Source organism: Microtus pennsylvanicus, chromosome 7 (genome assembly GCF_037038515.1).
Source record: "Microtus pennsylvanicus isolate mMicPen1 chromosome 7, mMicPen1.hap1, whole genome shotgun sequence".
Taxonomy (NCBI): Eukaryota; Metazoa; Chordata; class Mammalia; order Rodentia; family Cricetidae; genus Microtus; species Microtus pennsylvanicus.
Genome location: NC_134585.1, coordinates 63,998,748 through 64,021,129, shown reverse-complemented (window position 1 = coordinate 64,021,129; position 22,382 = coordinate 63,998,748). Strand labels below are relative to the sequence as shown.

Genomic DNA, 22,382 nt, shown 5'->3' with positions numbered 1-22,382 from the left:
CTTCTGTTTCAGTACTCTCCCCTTTCATTCACCCCTAACCCAATCGCTCGTGTTCCCATCCCCACCCACCCACAATCTACCCAGTAGATCTCTTCTGTTTCCCCTTCCCAGGGAGAGCTGTGTGTCCCCCTTTGAGCCCTCCTTGTTACTTGGCCTCTTTGGGTCTGTGAGTTGTAACATGGTTATCCTTTACTTAATAGCTAATAACCACTTAAAAGTGAGCAAATTCCATGCTTGTCTTTCTGGTTCTGGGTTATCTCACTCAGGATGATTTTTTTCTAGTTCCATCCATCTGCCTTGAAATTTTCTGATACCATTGCTTTTAACAGCTGAGTAATATTCCAATGTGAAATGTACCACTTTTTTTTGTTTTGTTTTGTTAGTACCACATTTTTAAAAATCCATTCTTTGATTGAGGGACATATAGATTGTTTCCAGGTTCTGGCTATTACAAATTAAGCTGTTACGAACATTGTTGAGCAAGTGTCCTTGTGGTATGATGGAGCATCCTTTGGGTGTATGTCCAAGAGTAGTATAGCTGGGTCTTGTGGTAAATTGAGTCCCAGTTTTCTGAGAAAGCACCATATTGACTTCCAGAGTGGCTGTACAAGTTTGCACTCCCACCAGCAATAGAGGAGTGTTCCCTTTGCTCCACATCCTCTCCAGCATAAGCTGTCATTTGTGTTTCTGATCTCAACCATTGTAACAGGTGTAAGATGGAATCTCAGTGTCATTTTGATTTGCACTTCTCTCAGGATGTTGAATATTTCTTTAGGTGTTTCTGTGCCATATGAGATTTTCCTGTTGAGAATTTTCTGTTTAGGTTTGTGCCCCATTTTTAAATTGATTATTTACTTTTTTGATATCTAGTTTCTTGAGTTCTTTATATATATTGGAGATCAGCCCTATGTCAAATGTGGGGTTGGTGATAATCCTTTCCCATTCTGTAGGCTGCCATTTTGTCCTATTGATAATGTCCTTTGTTTTAGAGAAACTTTTAAGTTTCAAGAGGTACAATTTATTAATTATCGATCTTAATGTCTGTGCTACTGTTTTCTATTCAGGAAATTGTATTCAAGGTTATTTCCTACTTTCTTTTCTATTAGGTTCAGTGTAACTGAGTTTATGTTGACATCCTTGATCCACTTGGACTTGAATTTTGTGCAGGGTAATAGATATGGATCTATTTGTATCTTAAACATGCCAGCATCATTTGTTGAAGCTGTTTTCTTTTTTCCGTTGCATAATTTTGGCTTCTTTGTAAAAAATCAGGTTTCCATAGATGTGGTGATTTATATCTGGGTCTTCAATTTGATTCCATTGTTCCACCTGTCTGTTTTTATGCCAGTACCTTGTTGTTTTTATTACTCTAGCTCTGTAGCACAACTTGAGATCAGGGGTGGTGATACTTCTGGCAGTTCTTTTATTGTACAGAATTGCTTTATCTAGCCCATTTTTTTTTATTATGAAGTTAAGTATTATTCTTTCAAGGTTTGTAAAGAATTGTGTTGGGATTTTGATAGAGATTGCATTGAATCTGTAGATTTCTTTTGGTAAAATGGCCATTTTTTACTATGTTAATTTTACTGATCCAAGAGCATGGGAGATCTTTCCATCTTCTGATAACTTCCCTAATTTCTTTCATCAAAGACTTGAAGTTCTTGTCACACAGGTCTTTCACTTATTTGTTTAGAGTTACCCCAGGATATTTTATATTGCTCATGGCTATTGTGAAGTGTATTGTTTCCTTGATTTATTTCTCACACCCTTTATTGTTTGCATATAAGAGGACTATTGATTCTTTTTGAGTTGATCTTGTATCCAGTCTCTTTGCTAAAGGTGTTTATCAGCTGTAGGAGTTCTCTGGTAGAATTTATGGGGTGGATTATGTGTACTATCATGTCATCACCAAATAGCAATACTGTGACTTCTTCTTTTCCAAGTTGGATCTATTTGATCTCCTTTACTTGCCTTCTTGCTCTAGCTAGAACTTCAAGTATTATATTGAATAGGTTGAGGAGAGTGTACAGAGATGTTTTGTTACTGTTTTTAATAGAATTGCTTTGAGCTTCTCTCCATTTAATTTGATGTTGGTTGCCAGCTTGCTTTATATTGTTTTTATTATATTTAGGTATGTTTCTTGAATCACTGATCTCTCCAATCATGAAGGGCTGTTGGAGTTTGTCAAAGTTTTCAGCATCTAATGATATGATCATGTGCATTTTTTATTTCACTTTGATTATATGGTGGATTACACTGACAGATTTTCATACGTTGAAATATTCTTGCATCTCTGGAATGAAAGGCTGGGTATTTTCTTATCCACATGCTTTATATTTAGAGAACTAGAGGAGTTCTGAGCAACTACAGTCACTGCTATTAGGGCAAAGTACTACCATCTATAAATGTTTACTTTTGTTCTTTTGTCTATTGACAGAATGGAAATTAATTTGAAGGTTCCTCAAAATTTAAAAATAGAACTAGAGATTCTACTCCTGGATGTATCCAAAGAACTTCATACCTTACTACAGAGATTTCTGCACTTCTACATTTATTGATGCTCCATTCATGATGATAAGGAAATGGAACAGCCTAGATGTTCACCTACAGATGAATGAATAGTGAGAATATGGTACATACACAAGTTGAACAAACTATAAAGAAAAACAAAATTGACAAAAGTTCTAGAAATAGGTGGATTTAGACATATAATAATAAGTGAGGTGACAATTCAAACCCAGAGAGTAAAATGCAGCCCATTGTTCTCCCTCACACACATACTAGTCATTAAAGAGGATAGACAGCAGTCTTAGTTTTTCATTTTATTGTAGTTGATGAATGAATTAAACTATAATTAATTATGAAGATGTAAAACCCTAAATGCAGTTCTGTGACTTTAGAGAGGCCATTCTACCTGTAGAGAGGTTCACTGAGGTGTTCAGAGTCAGGGATTTGACATGTGTTTACACGGCTTTTGTTGTTGTTGGGTAGTCCCTATTTAGAACTATCCCAGGATGCCACTTTACCTAAATTTAGTTTGACTCAGCTTAATTTTTAAGGAAATAATATACACCCCAGGTCTGGTTGGAGTAATGTGTGCTTTTGATATTTTTAGTTCTAGGTCTCACACATACATTATCACCCAGGAAATGGAACTTCCCTTCACTCTGTACCCACATCTTACTTTATCTATAAGAGATACTGTTATTTTCCTGGTGGAAAAACTGAAGCTTCTGGGAAGTAAATGCCTTCTGAACCAAATGACACTGTTAGGATCCAATCTGGGTCCAGAATATAAGCTCTCAATGTCTAAAATATCCAGAAACGTTCAAAGTAAAACATTTAAACTTTAGACCTATTCTATTTTAGGTATGGTCAACTTGGTGTAAGTCACTAAGTTCCCATTTTATTATAATTTTGGTCATACAATGTCTTTTTAATAAAAATAGAAACCATTTTTATTCCCTTTTACAGAGATTTTAAATGTCAAGAACTACCTTGTAATTTTCACTGTACTATTTTACTCATGTATGTCTTCTTAAATTACTTTAATCTACTATATGCCCATTTCAATTTGTTATTTTGTCTCTATATTTACTTATTAATTATCAGTTGTGGCAGCACACTATGGTGGGATTTGCTAAAGGAGGCAGAGGCAGAAGAATTATGAGTTCGAGGGTAGTCTGGGCTATACATTTTAAGGTTGGAGAGATGGCTCAGCAGTTAAGTGCACTGGCTTTAACACTTTTACCTTTTACTATAGAAACTAAGCCCCATAATGGGAACTATTTGAATTAGAATCTTCCTGTTCTTTCAAATCTATTTTTGCTTCTTTTCTCATAACTCTTGACATATCTTTGCAAACCCCATCAGCCCCGACTCATTGTTCTCTTCCTGTTATGTAACATCTTTGAAAAGTCAGTTTGGATGGTGCTCGCCATTACAGGGAAGAAAGCATCCTGACTTACACTATCATTTGGATATTTTTTCTTATTTTTCCTATTGTGTTTTGTCAATTTACAAGTATATTTTTGTACTGTTATGATTGTATCTCAAATGTCAAACAATTCAGGTCATTATATACTTCAGATGAGACCAATGAAAGCTTCTCTGTGGGAGTAACAAACCGTTTAGCGGCAGGTCTCTTTTATAGACCTTCAGGATTACATAATAGGTTTGAAATATGTGGAGAGTAAGAGACAATTAATGGTTTCTCTTCTGCTTAAGTACACAGGAAATATATTGTTTGGTGTACTTATGCTACTTTTATTATTGTTAATTGATTGTTTTAATTAGCAGGATATACAAACTATCCTAGATTTTGTTTCCAAGCCTATCTAGGGTCCTGGAGAATCACATAATGCATAATTCTTCAATGGTTTTATTTTGCTTTTGCTTACATTTCAACAGTGCTGAGTTGTAACTTGGGACAGCTGTGCTACCTGGTCCTATCACTCCTCTCTTTCTACATTCTTGATTCATGCCACCCTTACAAGAAATTAAAGAAGACACCAGAAAACAGAAAGATCTCCCATGCTCTGGCATAGATAGAATTAACATAGCAAAAGTGGCAATCTTACCAAAAGCAATGTACAGATTCAATGCAATACCCAACAAAATTCTTCATAGACCTTGAAAGAACAGTACTCAAATTCATATGGAAAACCAAAATTTTCAGGATGGCCAAAACAGTCCTGTATAAAAAAAGAACTTCTGGAGGCATCACAATCCCTGATTTCCAACTCTACTACAGAGCAACAGTGCTGAAAACAGCCTGGTATTGGCATAAAACCAGATAGGAGGACCAATGGAACTGAATCAAAGACTTGTATATCAATCCACACACCGATGAACACCTGATTTTTGACAAAGAAGCAAAAAAAAAAAAATAAAATGTATAAAAGAAAGCGTATTCAACAAATGGTGCTGGCATAACTGGATATCAACGTGTGGAAGAATGAAAATAGAACAATATCCATTACCATGCACAAAACTCAAGTCTAAATGGATCAAAGACCTCAACATAAAACCAATTACACTGAACCTTATAGAAGAGAAAGTGGGAAGTACACTGAATGCATTGGCACAAGAGACCACTTCCTAAATAAAACTCCAGTAGCACAGATACTGAGAGCAACAACAAATAAATGGGACCTCCTGAAACTGAGAAGCTTAAGTTTCAGGAAAGCAAAGGACATTGTTAACAAGAAAAAGTCAGCCTATAGAATGTGAAAAGATCTTCACCAACCCCATATCAGACAGAGGGCTGATCTCCAAAATACACAGAGAAATTGGTCATCAAAAGAACAAATAATCCAATAAAAAATGGAGTACAGACCTAAACAGAGAACTCTCAACAGAGGAATCTAAAGACACTTCAGGAAATGCTCAACATCCTTAGCCATCAGAGAAATGCAACTCTGAGATTCCATCGTACACCTGTCAGAATGCTCAAGACCAAAAACACTGATAACCGCTTATGATGGAGAGGATGTGGGGCAAAGGGAACACTCCTCCAATGCTGGTGGGAGTGCGAGCTGGCACAGCCACTTTGGAAATCAGTATGCAATTTCTTATAAAATTAGGAAACAACCTACCTTAAGACCCAGCAATACCACCTTTGGGTCTTAGCCATAGAATGCACAATCATTCCACAAGGACAGGTGATGTGGGAGGTGATATATGCTGTGGATATGTTCTGTTGCCATTGGTTAATTAAGAAGCTGCTTTCAGCCAATGGTTTAACAGAGTAAAGCCAGGCTGAAAGATCTCTCTCTCTCTCTCTCTCTGAGAGAGAGAGAGAGAGAGAGAGAGAGAGAGAGAGAGAGAGAGAGAGAGAGAGAGTAGGTGGAGTCAGAGAGAAGCCATTTAGATGCTGCCAGGGACAGATGCCTCTGCTGCAGCCCGCTGAAACTTTGCAGGTCAAGACCTTGTGGTGATGCACAGATTAATAAAATGAGTTAATTTAAGATATAAAATCTAGCTAGAAATATTCTTAATCTATGGGCTAAACAGTATTGCAAATAATATAGTTATAGTTAAAATTAAAATCTTCCCTAGGTGGTCTCACACCTGCTTCTTAGTTAGCCAAGGAACCAGCATCTGTTATTCTAAGACTTAATCTGAGTAGTGTAAATTTTGTTGATAAATTTCCATGGTGCCATTAATGAAGTAATGCTTATAGTTTAAGAAAATACAAATTACCATGTACCCGACTGAAAAGTAAAATAAAATAGAAATTTCATAACAACAACAAAGAAGTGATCAGGGAACTACAGGATTCCACTTTAAAATTAGAAGAACTTGCTGGGTGGTGGTGGCGCATGCCTTTAATCCCAACACTGTGAGTTTGAAGTTAGCCTGGTCCACAGAGCAAGGTCCAGGACAGGCCCCAAAGCTACAGAGAAACCTGTCTCGAAAAATTAAAAAAAAAAAGGATTAAAAAAGATATTAGAGGAACTCACTAACAGTCCAGGCTGTTAGTTACCAATATGGAAGAAGGCCCTGCTGTGTCTCCGATATGGGAGGCAGCTGTGCATCAAATACAGTGACGGAAGGTGGTGGTGTGTCTGTTCCCTGGATAGAAGTCTGTGATGGAAGTCTGTGGTGTGAGAGGCTGTGATGTGTTTGCTTACTGGTTGGAAGGCCACCGTGTGTGTCAGTTATGTGGATTGAAGGGAGGCTAACGAGTCTTGGCGTTAGGAACTTGGCATTGACAGTATGACTTTGCTTTGTGAGAACTCACCTTGGGCAGCTCCTCAATCTGATTGGCATCCAGATAGAGCTCCTCTAGCGTGCGTTCGAAGTTGAAGACCTCCTTCGGCACCTGCTGCAGGCTGCAGTGGGAGTAATCCAACACTGAGATGATCTCTTCCTCGCCGCGGAAGCAGCGGCATGGCACCAGGCGGCCAATGAGCTTCCGTTTGGTGGTCATCTCCAGGCACTGCACTGGGAGAGAACACACAGAGGTGTTTAGCCCTGACACTCAAGGAAGGCTGCATCCTCACCCCAAACGGCTGGCTACAATACTGCGGTGCATGTGAGCTCTATGAGACATGCAAGCATCACACTCTTGAGCCCTTTAAGTGGAATCAGGCCCAGGGCAACTTCCACAGACTCTTTCGGAAGAGTATTCCATTTATGCAAAAATAGTCAAATTTCACCCCAGAGTTTACGATGTCCTTTTTGATCTATAGACAAACTCTATGAATGACTTTATTGGGGCCCACCAATGTTTCACACTCTCATTAAACACTATCTTCATGAAGTCTACTCTCTTGGAACTATAGAACCCTGATTTACATAGAGAAAAAAAGGATTTATTATCATATTGGAAATTTCTAGGAACCCCCTGACATATCTCTTTCTTATTTCTCTAAGTTAAGATGACCAAAGGCATTGCAGGCTTACACCATGATTTTGTCAACACTAAACTTATTTTACACTCCCAGGATAAGCTTTTGAGGGTCACAAACAGGATTTTATTTCTCCTGGTATCTGTCTTAGTGGCTGGCAATTGATAACTGTTTATTGACTACAGAGTGACAGGTGAATATATGAATGAGTAAATAAAGGCTTGAAACTCTGATCCCGATCGCTATCAGTTATGGGTAATTAACTTGAGAAACTTCTCATTCTAACTAAAGGTCACTCTCCCTGTGAATGTACCCCCTGGGAACAATGAAGACGCTACTTCCTAACTGTGTGTTCTTTCTACACATAAGGATCCTGAATTCTTCAAGGAGATCTTGACTTATATATTCTTAAATATACAGTATTTGATATTTATCTCAATATACATCATATAAGATATACAAAATATTTTAATTAAATATATCTTAAATACACATTGCTATAGTTTGATGAGTATAGAATTAGTATTAAATGAACATTAATTCAAACTTGGCACTTAATTTGTAGTTTTTTTGTGTCTATACATATGTATGTGTGTGTGTAGGTCAGAGGCAATCTTCAGGTATGATTCTTAGGAGCCATTCACTTCTTTTTTGAAATGGGGCTCTTCTTGGTCTGGAGCTTGCTGAGTAGGCAGGCTGACTGGACAGGAAACCACAGGGGTTCTCCCCTCCCCCACCACGTCTCTGCCTCCCTAGTGCTGGGATTGCAAACCTACACCATTAAACCTGAATCTTTTTTTTTTCTTTTGTATGGGTTCTGGAAATTGAACTCAGGAACTCATTTTTGTGTGACAAACATTTTATAATTGATGTATTTACCTAGCCTATTAATTAGATTTTTATTTTTTAGAATAGAAAGTTATTGCTGAGGGGTAGGAGTGATAGCTTAGCAGTTAAGAATTCTTGCTGCTCTTGCAAAGCACCAGTGTTTTGCTTCCAGCACCAACTTTAGGTAGCTCTGCAGGCATACACACACACACACACACACACACACACACACACACACACAGTCTTTAGAAGTGTATTGTTTAAATAAAAAATAAAGACATTTATTAAAAAGTTAGATAGCATTTTGTTTTTTAAAATTGCATAGTTTGAATCAAATTTGCAAATTACCAGATACAATTTATTTAAAAGCTGCAGCGTTTTTATTCAAGGATGTCCTTATGTTCTCCTTTAATTTCTGAAATTAGTGCAAAGAAATTCCTGGGACAAGTTAGTGAATGAACATTTACAGATATATATATATATATTTCCATATATATATATATATATATATATATATATATATGGAAATATGTAGAAAGCTAACTGAAAGCCTTTTCCACCACCTTTTATTATTCCTTCTTTGACACTTACATTTCTAGAGGATGAGTCACAAGACTAGGTAACTACTGTTTTACCAAATTTTATTTTAATTGCAGGCTTGTGGGACGCCTCATCTCTACCTGGAATCTAGCACATCTTAAGCATCCAATAATGGCCCTAGCAAGTGAGTGGCGTGCCCTTGTACCTGGTAAACATGTGTGGAGTATTTTGCAGTTTTAAAGGTAAAGATAATAGGCTGTGGCTAGCAGCAATGTTGTGGTATGGCGGATAATTTTGTGCTTTTTGGACGAGTTAAAATTGCATTGTTTTATTTTAAAAAAAATATTTATTTTTGTGTGTATCCATGTGAGTGCATGGACATATGCATGTGTGTGCAGGTGTGTGCACCTGTGTAAATACACAGAAGCTGGATGAGGGTGTTTGGAGCTCTCCTCAATCGATCTTTGTCTACACATTTGAGGTGGAGACTCTCCTGGGACCTGGAGTTTGCATTTTCTTCTCTAGGCAGGAAGCAAGCAAATCCCAACAATCCTGTCTCTGCCCTCTTCAGAGATGGGGAAACAGTAGGCATGGGACTGGCTTGGTAAATAAGCTTTGGGGCCAGAATTCCAGCCTTCATGATTGGGCAGCAAGGGCTCTTAATCAATGAAACATCCTTCCAGCTTCTGCGTGGTGTATCTCTTGCCTGTTTTCTATGTACCCTTCACCGGTTCAGATCTTTGGATGTTTCTCCTAGATGGATGCTCCACTGTCATCAGTACTCTGAGAACACTTCTCCCCACTCTCATCTGGAGCTTCTGCTTCAGCAGACCTATGCAGAGCTCCTCTTCACCATCACCTGTGACGTCTATGCTTCCTTCCTGTGTTAGAGCCTGTATTTTCTAGGTTGGATGCCTTATTCCAAAATTTTATTTTTTTTCAGTTTGGCAGAAGATGGCTTCCATTTTCTTGCTGAGAAAGGATGTAGAGTAGGCATTTATTTATTTATTTATTTATTGAGGTTTTGCAGCCTGAAGATGTCTTATTTACCCACAAAGGATTGAAAAGTTCAACTGGATATACATTTCTAGGTCAGAAGTACTTTTTCTTTATAAATGTGGAGGCACATTTTGGTACCTTGTAAGAAAGCCCAATTTCTTTCCTATTTAAAGTCCCATTTCACACTCAACTTCTCCAGCAGACAGTTTTAAAATTTTATCTCTGGTCTTAAACATTCATGACAATGTGCTTTGAGTTTTCTTAAATTGTTCTTGATTCTGATGGGTTTCCTGTCCTGCAATCCTCACTAACTGGATGAGAGAACTATTTCTTCGATATAGCCTACAAGTCAATTATTTATTCTCTAGCCATTTCTATGTCATTGTACCTTGTTTCTATTTTCCAGGAAGTTTCCTCGTTTACTTTCTAACCCCATGTAATGAGTTGCTTTAAATCCGACAGTGCGTTTTAACTTCACGAGAGCTGTGTGATGCATTCTGCACGCTTAGCTTTTACAGCTCCCTGTTTGTGTGCCAGGGGTCCGTGTCTTCTTCATTTCTCTCAGAGGATGTCAACTATAGATTTATCTTTCCTTCCTTGGTGCTTGTGTAGCTCCTGAGTTGCACTTTGTGTCCTTTGGTCCTCTTCTCTCAGAATAGACGCTTTCCTCAAATACCCAGCGATCTGTGGCTGTCTTCCAACACTGAGTGACCCTCTGAGAGGATAATTGAAGCTCTGTGTGTATGATAGGTTTCATCTCAGAATAAACTGTCATCAAGCCAAAGAAAATTCCAAAGGATGTTCTTGTCATCTACCTGAGCTGGAAAAATGCTTCTCTGTAGGGGCAATTTCCTACTGTTGGCATCAACTCCCTGCTTGCTTGTGTGTTGCGTTCATATGTACGAGTGTTTCTGTGTACATGTGTGCATAAGTGCACATGAATACAGAGGTCAGAGCTTAACCTCTGGTATTGTTTCTCAGGACTCATTTGCCTTGTATTTTGAGACTAGCTCTCTTAATTTATCTACCCTGTCAGTCCTAGGAGATCCTCCTGTCTTTGTCTCCATAACCCTGAGATTGTAAACATTAATTAATTATACCTGTATTTTCACATGGGAATTTTATATACATCCAGAACCTCATGCTTGCACAGAAAACACTAACTGACCAAGTTTTCTCTAGCAACTCTTTAATTTCTTGTATCTTATTTGTTGTCTTCAGTTTTCATGAGTTGGAAAATCAACTCCAATACCTTAGAGAGTATTTTATAATGTAGTTAGCAACAGGCTCTCGCTCTCTCTATATTATATATAAAATGCGTGTGTGTGCTACATCCTACCCTAGCTTCTAAAATCATGTTGAAGTTACATACTAGTACCTCCTCATGTCTCCACGATAGGGAGCGTATACATACACTTTAAATTCCTTTTAGTCCAGTGGAGTCTTTCTCATAAGAATAGATAAATCAACAGTGGGTATGTCTGAGGGAGGTTTCTCTCAATACATTTTATTTTTACAATCTTTCCCCAGCTGACCGGCTGGTCCATAGTGGTGTTTAGTTCTAAGCAGGAATATTACAAACTTCTTTGGGAAAATTCTCTTCTATTGACTCCCATGATGCCACACTCTGACTTCAGATTCTAATTTCACACTGGGAATGTCACACCTGCACTCACAATTGGTGTTCCATTGTTCTGATCAATGTAGATTCCCACAGAGGTTCTCTTCTTTAAGCCTTTTGAGGGTCAGTTTTCTACACTGAAGATGTGCTCTGTGGTGTTAGTTTTCTCTGGACATGCTGTTCTTCCAGCTACACAGTTTCGTTCACATTTCCCAATACCTACTTCAGTTATGTAAGCTAAGTAGAAAGTGGATGCGTATAAAAATTGACTTTAACAGATTTTCCATCAAAGATATTATAAACAATAATGTTTTAAGAACTGAGCTGATGTTCATGAGAGGCATCTCATTGTGGGTGACCTTGGACTCTTGAACAGGCTGCCTGGATGTGTGTGTGTGTGTGTGTGTGTGTGTGTGTGTGTGAGAGAGAGAGAGAGAGAGAGAGAGAGAGAGAGAGAGAGAGATTGCACATTATTCCAATTCCCTTGATTTTATCATCTAAAAAAGCCTCAGTATGCGTCTAGTATAAAGAATTAAATCTTCAAGTCTGAAGCCAGCACTCTTCCACCTATAACTCCCAGTCTCAGGATGAGATCTGTGATGTGTGTAATGCTCACAGATCTGGCTGGGAACTTCACATCTCCTTAGACAAAGCCATCATAAGTTGACTTGCCTTGAACCAACTCAGCGGGAACCAACTACCAGCTAAACATCCAAACACAGGACACTGGCCTTTTCTCACTAAGACCTGGAACAATAAGCACATCTGATGGGTGAGTTATGCACAGAATACAGATACAGTGTAGAAGGGAGGTAGCTTTGGTTGCTCCCTTTGATTAGTTTAAAATAACTTTTAAGAAAACAACTACTTTGTTCAACTACCACAACAACAAAAAGTCAGAAAGGAGAATGTGGTTTAGAAACAGAGTATAAGACAAGAAATCAAGAACCCAAAGAAAAACATATAGGCATCCTCCTGAATATTAACCTTCAGCAAGCGATGAAAGGAGACAGAGACAGAGACCCAAATTGGAGCACAGGACTGAAATCTCAAGGTCCAAATCAGGAGCAGAAGGAGAGAGAGCACGAGCATGGAACTCAGGACCGCGAGGGGTGCACCCACACACTGAAACAATGGGGATGTTCTATTGGGAACTCACCAAGGCCAGCTGGCCTGGGTCTGGAAAAGCCTGGGATAAAACCGGACTCTCTGAACATAGCGGACAATGAGGACTACTGAGAACTCAAGAACAATGGCAATGGGTTTCTGATCCTACTGCACGCACTGGCTTTGTGGGAGCCTAGGCAGGTTGGATGCTCAACTTACTAGACCTGGATGGAGGTGGGGGTTCCTTGGACTTCCCACAGGACAGGGAACCCTGATTGCTTTTCGGGCTGGGGGGAGACTTAATTGGGGGAGGGGGAGGGAAATGGGAGGCGGCGGCGGGGAAGAGACAGAAATCTTTAATAAATAAATAAATTTAAAAAAAAAGAAAAAAAAAAGAAATCAAGAACATGTCACTTACACACCACAGAAGCACATATCTGTTTTTTCTTAACTGTGGTTACAGCCTAGAATACATCAAAGTCTGTCAACCCCACACCTAGAACTTTGTACACTGACTAAATAACAATATGATTTTCAGCATCACCCAATATTTAGACACAAGGAAAAGGAGTTATGTCAGGCATGAGGGCGAATGTCATCCCAGCATGTGGGAAGCAGAAGCAAGAAGACTACCAGCTCAAGTCCAGCGTGGGCTATTCAGGGAGACCTGCTCTCAACAAAGGCAGAAAAAAATTCTTAGATCCCTTTTTTTCCTTTCTTTTCTTTTTTCTAAACAGGGATTGGAAAGGTCAAGAAGAAAATAGGAATGTGTTTCTTTTGGCAGGGCTGGTACAGTATGTTTCTTTGAAGTCAAAGATAAGAACTCCTTTCTGTGTTCTCACAACACTGCATGGTTTCCCTCTCTCTTAAATCGTGTATGTTTTTCACTCTGAGTTGAATGCCTACAGGGGATTTTTTTCTTGTCTACAATCACAGCATGTAGTCTAAATCCACAGCCTCTCTTTCAGTACTCTACCATGATCACATGAGCAGCAGGGGCTTCCTTGCCAGGATTTATCCAGGTGAAACCATAGGAAGATTCATCTTGTTATATTATGCAAATCCAATACCACTGAAAATTTAAATAAAATAAAGAATTGTTCTTGCACTAGTCCAAAAGTGAGAATACATGTGCCTAGTGCCTCTTAATGTCTCTTCACTCTCTATAACCAAAGATGGTCTCTGAGTTGATCTTGTCTAAGATGCCATTCCTAATAAGATGAAAGACAAAAGAGGGCTCAGTCTTTGCGAGGTTTTCTATGATATGCATGCTCTTTCTTTCTTTCTTTCTTCCTTCCTTCCTTCCTTCCTTCCTTCCTTCCTTCCTTCCTTCCCTTCCCCTCCCTCCCTCCCTCCCTCCCTCCCTCCCTCCCTCCCTCCCTCCCTCCCTCCCTCCCTTCCTTCCTTCCCTTCCCCTTCCTTCCCTTCCCCTTCCTTCTTTCCTTCTTTCCTTCTTTCCTTCCTTCCTTCCTTCCTTCCTTCCTTCCTTCCTTCCTTCCTTCCTTCCTTCCTCCTTCCTTTTTTTTTTGAGACAAGGTTACTCAGCAGCTTTGGAGCCTGGCCTGAAACTAGCTCTAGTACACCAGGCTGGCCTCGAACTCATAGAGATCCACCTGCCTCTGCCTCCCAAGTGCTGGGATTAAAGGCGTGCACCACCACTGCCTGGCCTGCATCCTGTTTTTATTCATCTCTACTTGCAATTTTCAAGTGACAAATGTTTCTAGTTTATCCTCTGGGAAACCTTTTGCCTCACTAACTGTGCCACAGGGACATGGAAATCTGCCAAACTCATTCCATGCCCTACTTAGAAAGAGACATCTTTATAACCATTGCTGAAGTTCAAGTTCATATCTGAAACATGTATCAGGAACTGTCTCTGTGAGCAGCAGGATACTGAGTTGAGTGTCAGAGACTGGCTCTGAGTTTGACTTTTGAAATGCTCATGTTTCAGACTTCATTAGATTTCTATAGGATAATTTTCATCTTACCATTATAATACTTAAGTTTTAAATATTTTGTTTTTCTGTCATCCCAAGAAACATTATCATCTTGCCTGGATCAATGGGCTGTTGGACAGGCCTTCTCCTGGACTTTAATGCTGATGCCATCAGTAATCTAAACAAATGATCAAGGAGAAGAGCAGATTGAGTGTTTGGCTTCAAGGGGTGCTCACTGATACCTCTACCAGCGTCTGGAGACAAGCTCCTTCTTAGCAGAACTCAGCTTCTGTGCTCTCTGCAGGAAACTTCATCAACTGACTTCAAAGGATTTTTTTCCAAGGTGATTCCCAGTATAAACCTTCACCCCCTGATTTTGTCTTCAACTGCTAAATGAGGTGGTTAATTTAAATAAAAGTCATTCCTCTACAGCAGACTTTGGAGGTATTTACTAAGTCTCTGCTTAGAGTCTGTGTTCTTATGGTTTCTTTTCTCGTTTTGATTTGTGCTTTACTGTTCATGTTTATGCAACTCAGAGTCATATTTTATTGCTCCCCTACTGTGCTAGGTATTTGGTTATATGCTGGGAAACACCAAGAAATAAAGGCATTCCCTGAACTAATTAATTTATAGAAAAGTGGCATGAAATAAATATTTATCAGAGAGCTAAGAAATTAAATCTATATTTTTTATGTTACCTACTATGAAATATCAGAGTCTGAAACCTTTATATATTGACATATATTTAACAGTTAGTGAAATAAAATAAATTAAAATATGATTTCATGTACTAATATAGTGTCTTCAGAAAACTACTTGTATACTTAAGGTCTAAAAGTTTCATTGAATCTATATTTTTCCTTTAAAAAATTCAATTTGTGGTGGAGGGTACCAAATTCAAGGGGCTGTCACCATACTACATCTCCAGTCTAGTCTTTATTTTTCATTGACAGTTTTTCCTAGATCATATTCCTGCACTTCACCTTTTCTTAGAAATATGTAAAAAATTAGAATATTAAGAGTTCAGAGAGGCTGCTATGGTTCAAATGTTTGTGTCCCTCCAAAATCCATGCTGGGACTTAGTTCTTAGAGGTGGGTATGTTTTCAGGAAATCAATGGTACTTTCAGAAAATATAGCTGTAAGACAGCACAAAGAAAAACTCAGTACCAGATTAAAAATACACAAATGTTAGGAGAAAGTTATGATTCATTAATAAATGGTTCCAGTCATGTTTCTTGAAAGACATTGGCTTCCAGGAAAACAGCTAACTTCATCTAAAAGCAAAATGAAGAAATTAACCTTAGGATTTTTCAGGGAGTTAACTTCTCCAAGGTAAAGATATGAAGTTGTGCCCTAGTGTTTAAAGATTTGCTAACATTTAAGAAACAGACAAAAAGAAAGAGGCTGCTTCTTTGGTAGCATCTTGTGTTTGAGGGAAGCCTCAGCCTAATCACTTATCTAATCCTTGAATAAATTATTGATTTATGATTGTCTTGCATCATAATATCTCTTGAGCAGTCTCAAACTATAGTAAAAAGTCAAAATGATGACTCATCTTAGAAGTTTATCATGGTGAGTTCCCAATAGAACATCCCCATTGTCTCAGTGTGTGGGTGCACCCCTTGCGGTCCTGAGTTCCTTGCTCATGCTCTCTCTCTTTTTGCTCCTGATTTGGACCTTGAGATTTCTGTCCGGCGCTCCAATGTGGGTCTCTGTCTCTGTCTCTGTCTCCTTTCATCGCCTGATGAAGGTTAATATTCAGGAGGATGCCTATATGTTTGTCTTTGGGTTCTTCTTATTTAGCTTCTCTAGGATCACTAATTATAGGCTCAATGTTCTTTGTTTATGGCTAGAAACCAAATATGAGTGAGTACATCCCATGCTCCTCTTTTTGGGTCTGGCTTACCAAGGCCAGCTGGCCTGGGTCTGAAAAAGCCTGGGATAAAACCAGACTTGCTGAACATAGCGGACAATGAGGACTACTGAGAACTCAAGAACAATGGCAATGGGTTTCTGATCCTACTGCACGTACTGGCTTCGTAGGAGCCTAGGCAGTTTGGATGCTCATCTTACTAGACCTGGATGGAGGTGGGGGTTCCTTGGACTTCCCACAGGTCAGGGAACCCTGATTGCTCTTCGGGCTGAGGAGGGAGGGAGACTTGATTGGGGGAGGGAAATGGGAGGCGGTGGCGGGGAAGAGACAGAAATCTTTAATAAATAAATAAATTTAAAAAAATGAATAAACAAAAAAGAAGTTTATCATGAGAAAGTCTATTTCAATATGGTCCTTGGGAAGTCAGAGACAGCTAAAGTCTATTAAGCGTGAAAATTACTTTCCTAAATAAAAACGTGGTTATATAGAAGTTAATATTTATTTTCTGAAGAAAATATGTTTCTGTAAGATTCTCCACATATTCCTACATTGAAGTGATAGCTTCAGCTGAGAAACATTTCAGCACGAGGTGTCTTATCTAAGTGCTCTTCCTTTTGTGAAGATAGAACCCTGTTCCCACGATCCCTTTCACGAGGTAGGGTAAAAATGTCCCTTCCTTTTTATCTTGTGAGAATGACTGAAAGAAAGCCGTTCAATGACATTTCTTGGTATTTCATGTTCAGTCTTCAATCATAACAAGAAATTTCTGATACTGCTTGTGTTTATTAACATTTTAATTAATGCTGATGATGGTTGTATTCGTGCCTTCAGGACAGTTAGATCAAACACTGCAATTGTAAGACTCACTAAAATAAACAGGGTTTGTAGTGATAATCTTTTAATCAATTAAATTGCTCTGGGTACAAATCTAGGCAGTTACTTTATAATTGGGAAAATTTTAACAGTCATGGAATGTACAAGCCTACCTCTTTTCTCCCTAAGGCTAAAAGGGGAGTTTAAACAAGAATTAATTCAAGAAGCCCAGGCTTAGAGAATGCAGCCCCGGACCGAGCAACCACTAGAAAAGCTCACGAAAACACAAAATGGCTGAATCGGAGCTCATTTTAAAGCTGAACAATCTGGTTAGGATTCAGAATTGGAGTTCCTTTTCACTGTTAGTCTATGATGTGGGATAAAAAGTGTAATTTCAAGCAGCAATTCACAATATTCTGAATATTTAAGCACCCATCTTGATTCCTTTTTGTAAGTAATAAATGCCAGAAGCAGAATTGGTTCATTCTTAGTGAAAGAAAATTGTTACTGAATTAAATTATTTAGAAGATGATTAAAATCCAACAGAATTTGAGAGAATTAGGAGAATACACTCAGGAGCAAATGCTTTGACAAGCCCTGGAAAAGGCTAAAGAAGGGAGGTGGCTCCTAGACTAAAAACGACAAGTTCAAACGACGGGTTCTGCCAGTAGACAAATGTGCTCCAGGTAACCATAACTTTACAGGTCTAGTTGGTCTTAAAATTCATAAGAGACGTGTATAAAACTCTTAATTAGCTCCCTGCTGCGTTCACTGTCAATTGCACAGTTTTGGTCACTGATTGCACACTTGGACCCAGATGGTAATCAACTCTTGAACAATACTCCAACGAACCCCATATGCCCTCATAGTCTGTGTTCATGCAATGCTACCTCTCTCTTGTCCTGAGGTCTCCTATCTACTCACCTTTCTTGGGTTATGCTTCTGAGGAAGAATAATATTGTTCAATTAAGGCCAAGGATTAAACTCAAACAAATATTCTCTCCTAAATACTCAATTAATTGAGGGTCTAATAAGGTGTTGAGCACCTTACCCCTGATAAGATGTTTACCTTCCAATCTCAGGTCCTCCAACTCTGGCCTTATTTGGAAGATGTAATTTTGTAGATGTAATGTTATGATTGGTTATACTGCAGTAAGGGAGACCCTTCTCCAAAAGGACCATTGTCCTTATTAACAGAAGTCTATATGAAAGGCCATGGAGGGTCAGGATGGAAGATACACAAGGAAAAAGGAGGGGGACCATCAACAAAGCTAGGAATAGATCCTCTCATAGCCTCAAAGGAAGAAGCAGTGTTACCACCTGCAGCATATAAATGTTATCATTCCTTCACATTCTAATCCATGTCCTGGTAAACAACTACAAAAATACTTTTTTTGCACATCTACTGCATGAAAAAAATTTGAAATTTTACTACCAACAAATATTTGACCACCTGCCCAAAAAGATGAAATTTTACTTTCCAATCTTAGGTTGTTCCAGTTTGTTTTTTAATCATGGAAACGCTAAGGAACCAATGCAACCAGTTCTTTAGCTCCCTACCCAAGTCAGGTAACTTCTCTGACATCTACAAAGCTGATGGCCCCATGAAGATGGGCTTGCTGCAGTTGTCCGCTAGTCAGTCTCTTGAGGTAGCAGCTCTTAATTGTACTCTGTAAGCTCTTAATTTTTGCTTTTAACACATCACAGGCATTGCACAACAGTCAAACAGTGAGTGACACCATTTTGTTATAGGTAACTGGGTATGTAGAGATCTAAGTTTCATTGTTTTTAGGCTCACCTGCTTGTTGAAGATGGTTTACGAGTATGATTTCAGAGCAGATAAAAATGTCCAGTGAGAACATAAAATAAGACTGGGAAGAACATGTGTGAGACCACAGAAAAACGACACAAACTGTGCTCACTTATTCTCAGAAGTGCACATCCAGGAAAAGAGCTAACTTCCAGTGTCCTTAGGCAAACTCAGAGTGGCTGTCATAAACCACTTGCACGTAAGTAATTTAATCCAAAGAATTAAATGGATCCTAGAAGTGTTTTGAAAATGACTTGACAGATGTCATGCAGAAAAGAGTGTATCTCAGCTAGAAACAGTAGCTCCCATGAGAAGCAAGAGCTTTGCACGGCTGCGAAACATGAAGGATGGAGATAGAAATCACATGCTTTCGAAAGCACACTGCCAACCACAGCCTGCAAGCTGGGTCAGTAGGGAGCTTTGTGAGGAAACATTGTCTCTCAGACAAAAGGAATAACAATAACCACAGAACTACTTAGGTGTGTAAGACACATCACTTTGATTAATCAGAACCTTTTCCTATTTAAAATTATTTGGTATTTAGTTAGTATATAAAGGTAATGTATGTTTACAAATAAAACTTTAGGAAGTACAGAACGAACAAGAATATATCATTCCCTATACTTCTAACATCCATAAAGAGGGCACTGATACATACTTATATTTACTTAAGGTGGCATTTTAAATACATACACCTAACTTGCCAGGCACACATAGTTAAGATTAAGTACAATGGGGAGTCTTGAAACCATGTACATAGTAACAGACTCAATAAACTGCATATATATTCACTTATATACACATATATACATGTATATATGAAAAATTATAATAAAAAAGAGGCTATCAGCAAGAGTAGGGGGCATAGGAGGGATTCAAGAGAGGGTAATTAGGGGGCAGTGGAGGGAGGAATGTAATTCTATTTCAATTAGACCATATTAAAAATGAAAAAACAATTTTGTTTTGTGATATGCCCTTTCACTTAGCACTATACTGTGAACATTCTCACATATCATTCAGACATATATTCCTTGAAATATATGTCTTCATATATTTGAAATAAAGACTTCAAATATATCTACTATTTTTTTGAAGAATGTTCTTCATATGCTAGGAGCATATACAAGTTATCATTTCTTCACATTCTAATCCATGTCCTGATAAACAGCTACAAACACACCTTCTTTCACATCTACTGCATGAAAAGGATTTGAAATTTCACTACCAACAAATATTGCAGAGTTAATTCTTTGGGCAACTGACTCTACTTAGGGTATTACACATGTGTACTATCTCAGACCACGGTCAGTAGCTGTCGTTATCAGGGTATTCTCAACTTCCTTCAGTTTGCTGATACAGACGGTAATTTGAGGGGTTTTAAATCTTTGTCTTCAATAATGTTTTCTCTGTGTTATGCATATAATATCAGTTTATTTCATTATGGGAAGAGTGAGTCAAATCCCTCCATCCATCCTGAGTTCAAGGAATCCTGCAGAAGAACAGGAGGGAAGACTGTACCAGTCAGAGGGCATGAAGGACACCAGAAGAACAAGGCCCTCTGAATCAACTAAGCAAGGTGCATATGAACACACAGAGACTGAAGCAGCAAGCACTGGGCCTATATGAATTTGCATCAGGTCCTCTGTGTATGTATTTTTGCTGTTAGCTTAGTATTTTTATGGAACACTTGACTATGAGAATAAGAGGGCCTCTGATGCTTGTGCCTGCTCTTGGAACACTTTTTCTCCTGTTAGGTTGCTGTGCCCAAATTTGGTATGATAGCTTTTGCTTCATCTTATATTTTATTTTGTCGTGTTTGCTTGCTATTTCTTAGAAGTCTGTTCTTTTCTAATGAGAGACAGAAAAAGAGTGGTTCCAGAAGGAGGGAATGTGGGGAGTAACTGGGAGGAATAGAGGGAGGAGAAATTATAATCAAGATATATTGTATGAGAAAAGAACTTATTTTCAATAAGAGGGAAAAATATCAGTTAAAAATCAATACCAACAAAGATTTAGATATATGAGTAGTAGAGTGATGTCCTCTAAAATATAGGATTAAAAAGAAGATTAGTGAAAAAAAGATTAGTCAGTCTATTGAATAAATTTAATTCAAAGGAGTATAAATAAAACAAGAAACTGCCATTTTATCAATCACTGCCTTTCAACCTCAAATCTGGGGATTCCCTACTTCCTTTCTAGAGGAGATCTGTCAATCTCACAGGTTTTCAGTGTTTTGGTTGTACCATCTGCTGTGCAACACTCTTCTCTGGCTATGACATCGCTGTTGTCCTCTTGAATCTTGGCAGGCTATCAGCACAGATTGGCCCATAGAGAAGAGGAAGGACTCAGGAGGCCTTGCCTCTCTCTGAGTGCTTTCAGGCAGTTAAAGGCTGCTAAGGAACAGAACTCACGAAACTTCTCAGAGTATAAATAGGCATTAACAGCTGCTGGAAGAGACATTTGGTGGGAAGTACTGTAGCTGCCATAACTTGCTCATGTTCTTATAAGTCACCCGATCCAAACTTACTGGATCAGTAGGCTAGGTGTGGGTGGAATTGGTTCTTTGTTTCTGTCATTGGCCCGTACATGGTAAATCCACAGTTTCTCTGTGCCACCTCAGGAAAAAGTCTTATACTACTGTGCATGTTGATAACTAGTCTCACTCTTAGGTTTTGTTCTAATGGAATGTGGATAACCCAGATGGAAGTTCTGGAAATTTGCTATTTACCATGGCTTTGGAGTAATTTAATTTATTGTGAGAGAGCCCTGCAATGATCAGATAACTGCTAAATCAGAGCATTGGATAACCAACATGGCATTTCCTTATATAATTTTCTAGTTGTTTTTTCCAGAGGGGAGGCATATTTGCTATACATGAATAAATGGAGACGGAAATATTACCAAGTTTGCCTGCCCTGCTGCCACTTCAAATGGAGATAACTCTCCTAGCATAGTGGAGGGAAAGGAAATGTGTTTATTATATCTTTCTGTTTTTTTCATAGTTACAAAGAATATTATTAGGTTCTTTTGTAAAGCTTATAAGAGATATAAATATGGCATAAGAAACATTCAATTCTACCATTTTAGATTTTAAGTAGAAAGAATAAATACATGCAATTGTATAACCTTGACATTAAAGGAAAATGATCATATTTTCTTTCTAGTTTCTACTTCAGTTCTCATAAGACTTTTCCATATGGACTTATGTCTCCATACAGACTGTCAGCAGCAAGCCTCTCACATGCCCTTTCTCGTCCCCAAATATGACCTTTCTAAGACACTGCCCTCTTTGTTGTTCACCTATCAGCTGTCGCCTCATCCTTCAGCTGTGGGAAACATCCCTCTCTCCCTATTTTCTTTCTTCTCCACTTCTTGTCAGGAGTGACTCAGACTTGCAAATATGACTCTTCTCTTTGTAACATAGATGAGGGTGCCACTTTCCCTCCAGTCCCCACTTAAGCAGATTTTCTGTTGGGTTCCTTGGATCCTGCCTGGTAA

The 22,382-nt window shown here is 38.6% G+C and overlaps 1 protein-coding gene across 15 annotated transcripts in view; it reads right to left on the bottom strand.

Annotated features, from left to right (window-relative positions):
* Window positions 1-22,382, bottom strand: part of Lrrc7 (leucine rich repeat containing 7) — a 426,547-nt gene that overhangs the window by 240,515 nt on the left and 163,650 nt on the right. For all 15 annotated transcript variants that reach the window (XM_075980998.1, XM_075980991.1, XM_075980994.1 and 12 more), the window contains one exon: window positions 6,746-6,948. In XM_075980998.1, coding sequence (XP_075837113.1) covers window positions 6,746-6,948 — 203 coding nt within the window. The remainder of the gene's footprint in view (window positions 1-6,745; window positions 6,949-22,382) is intronic.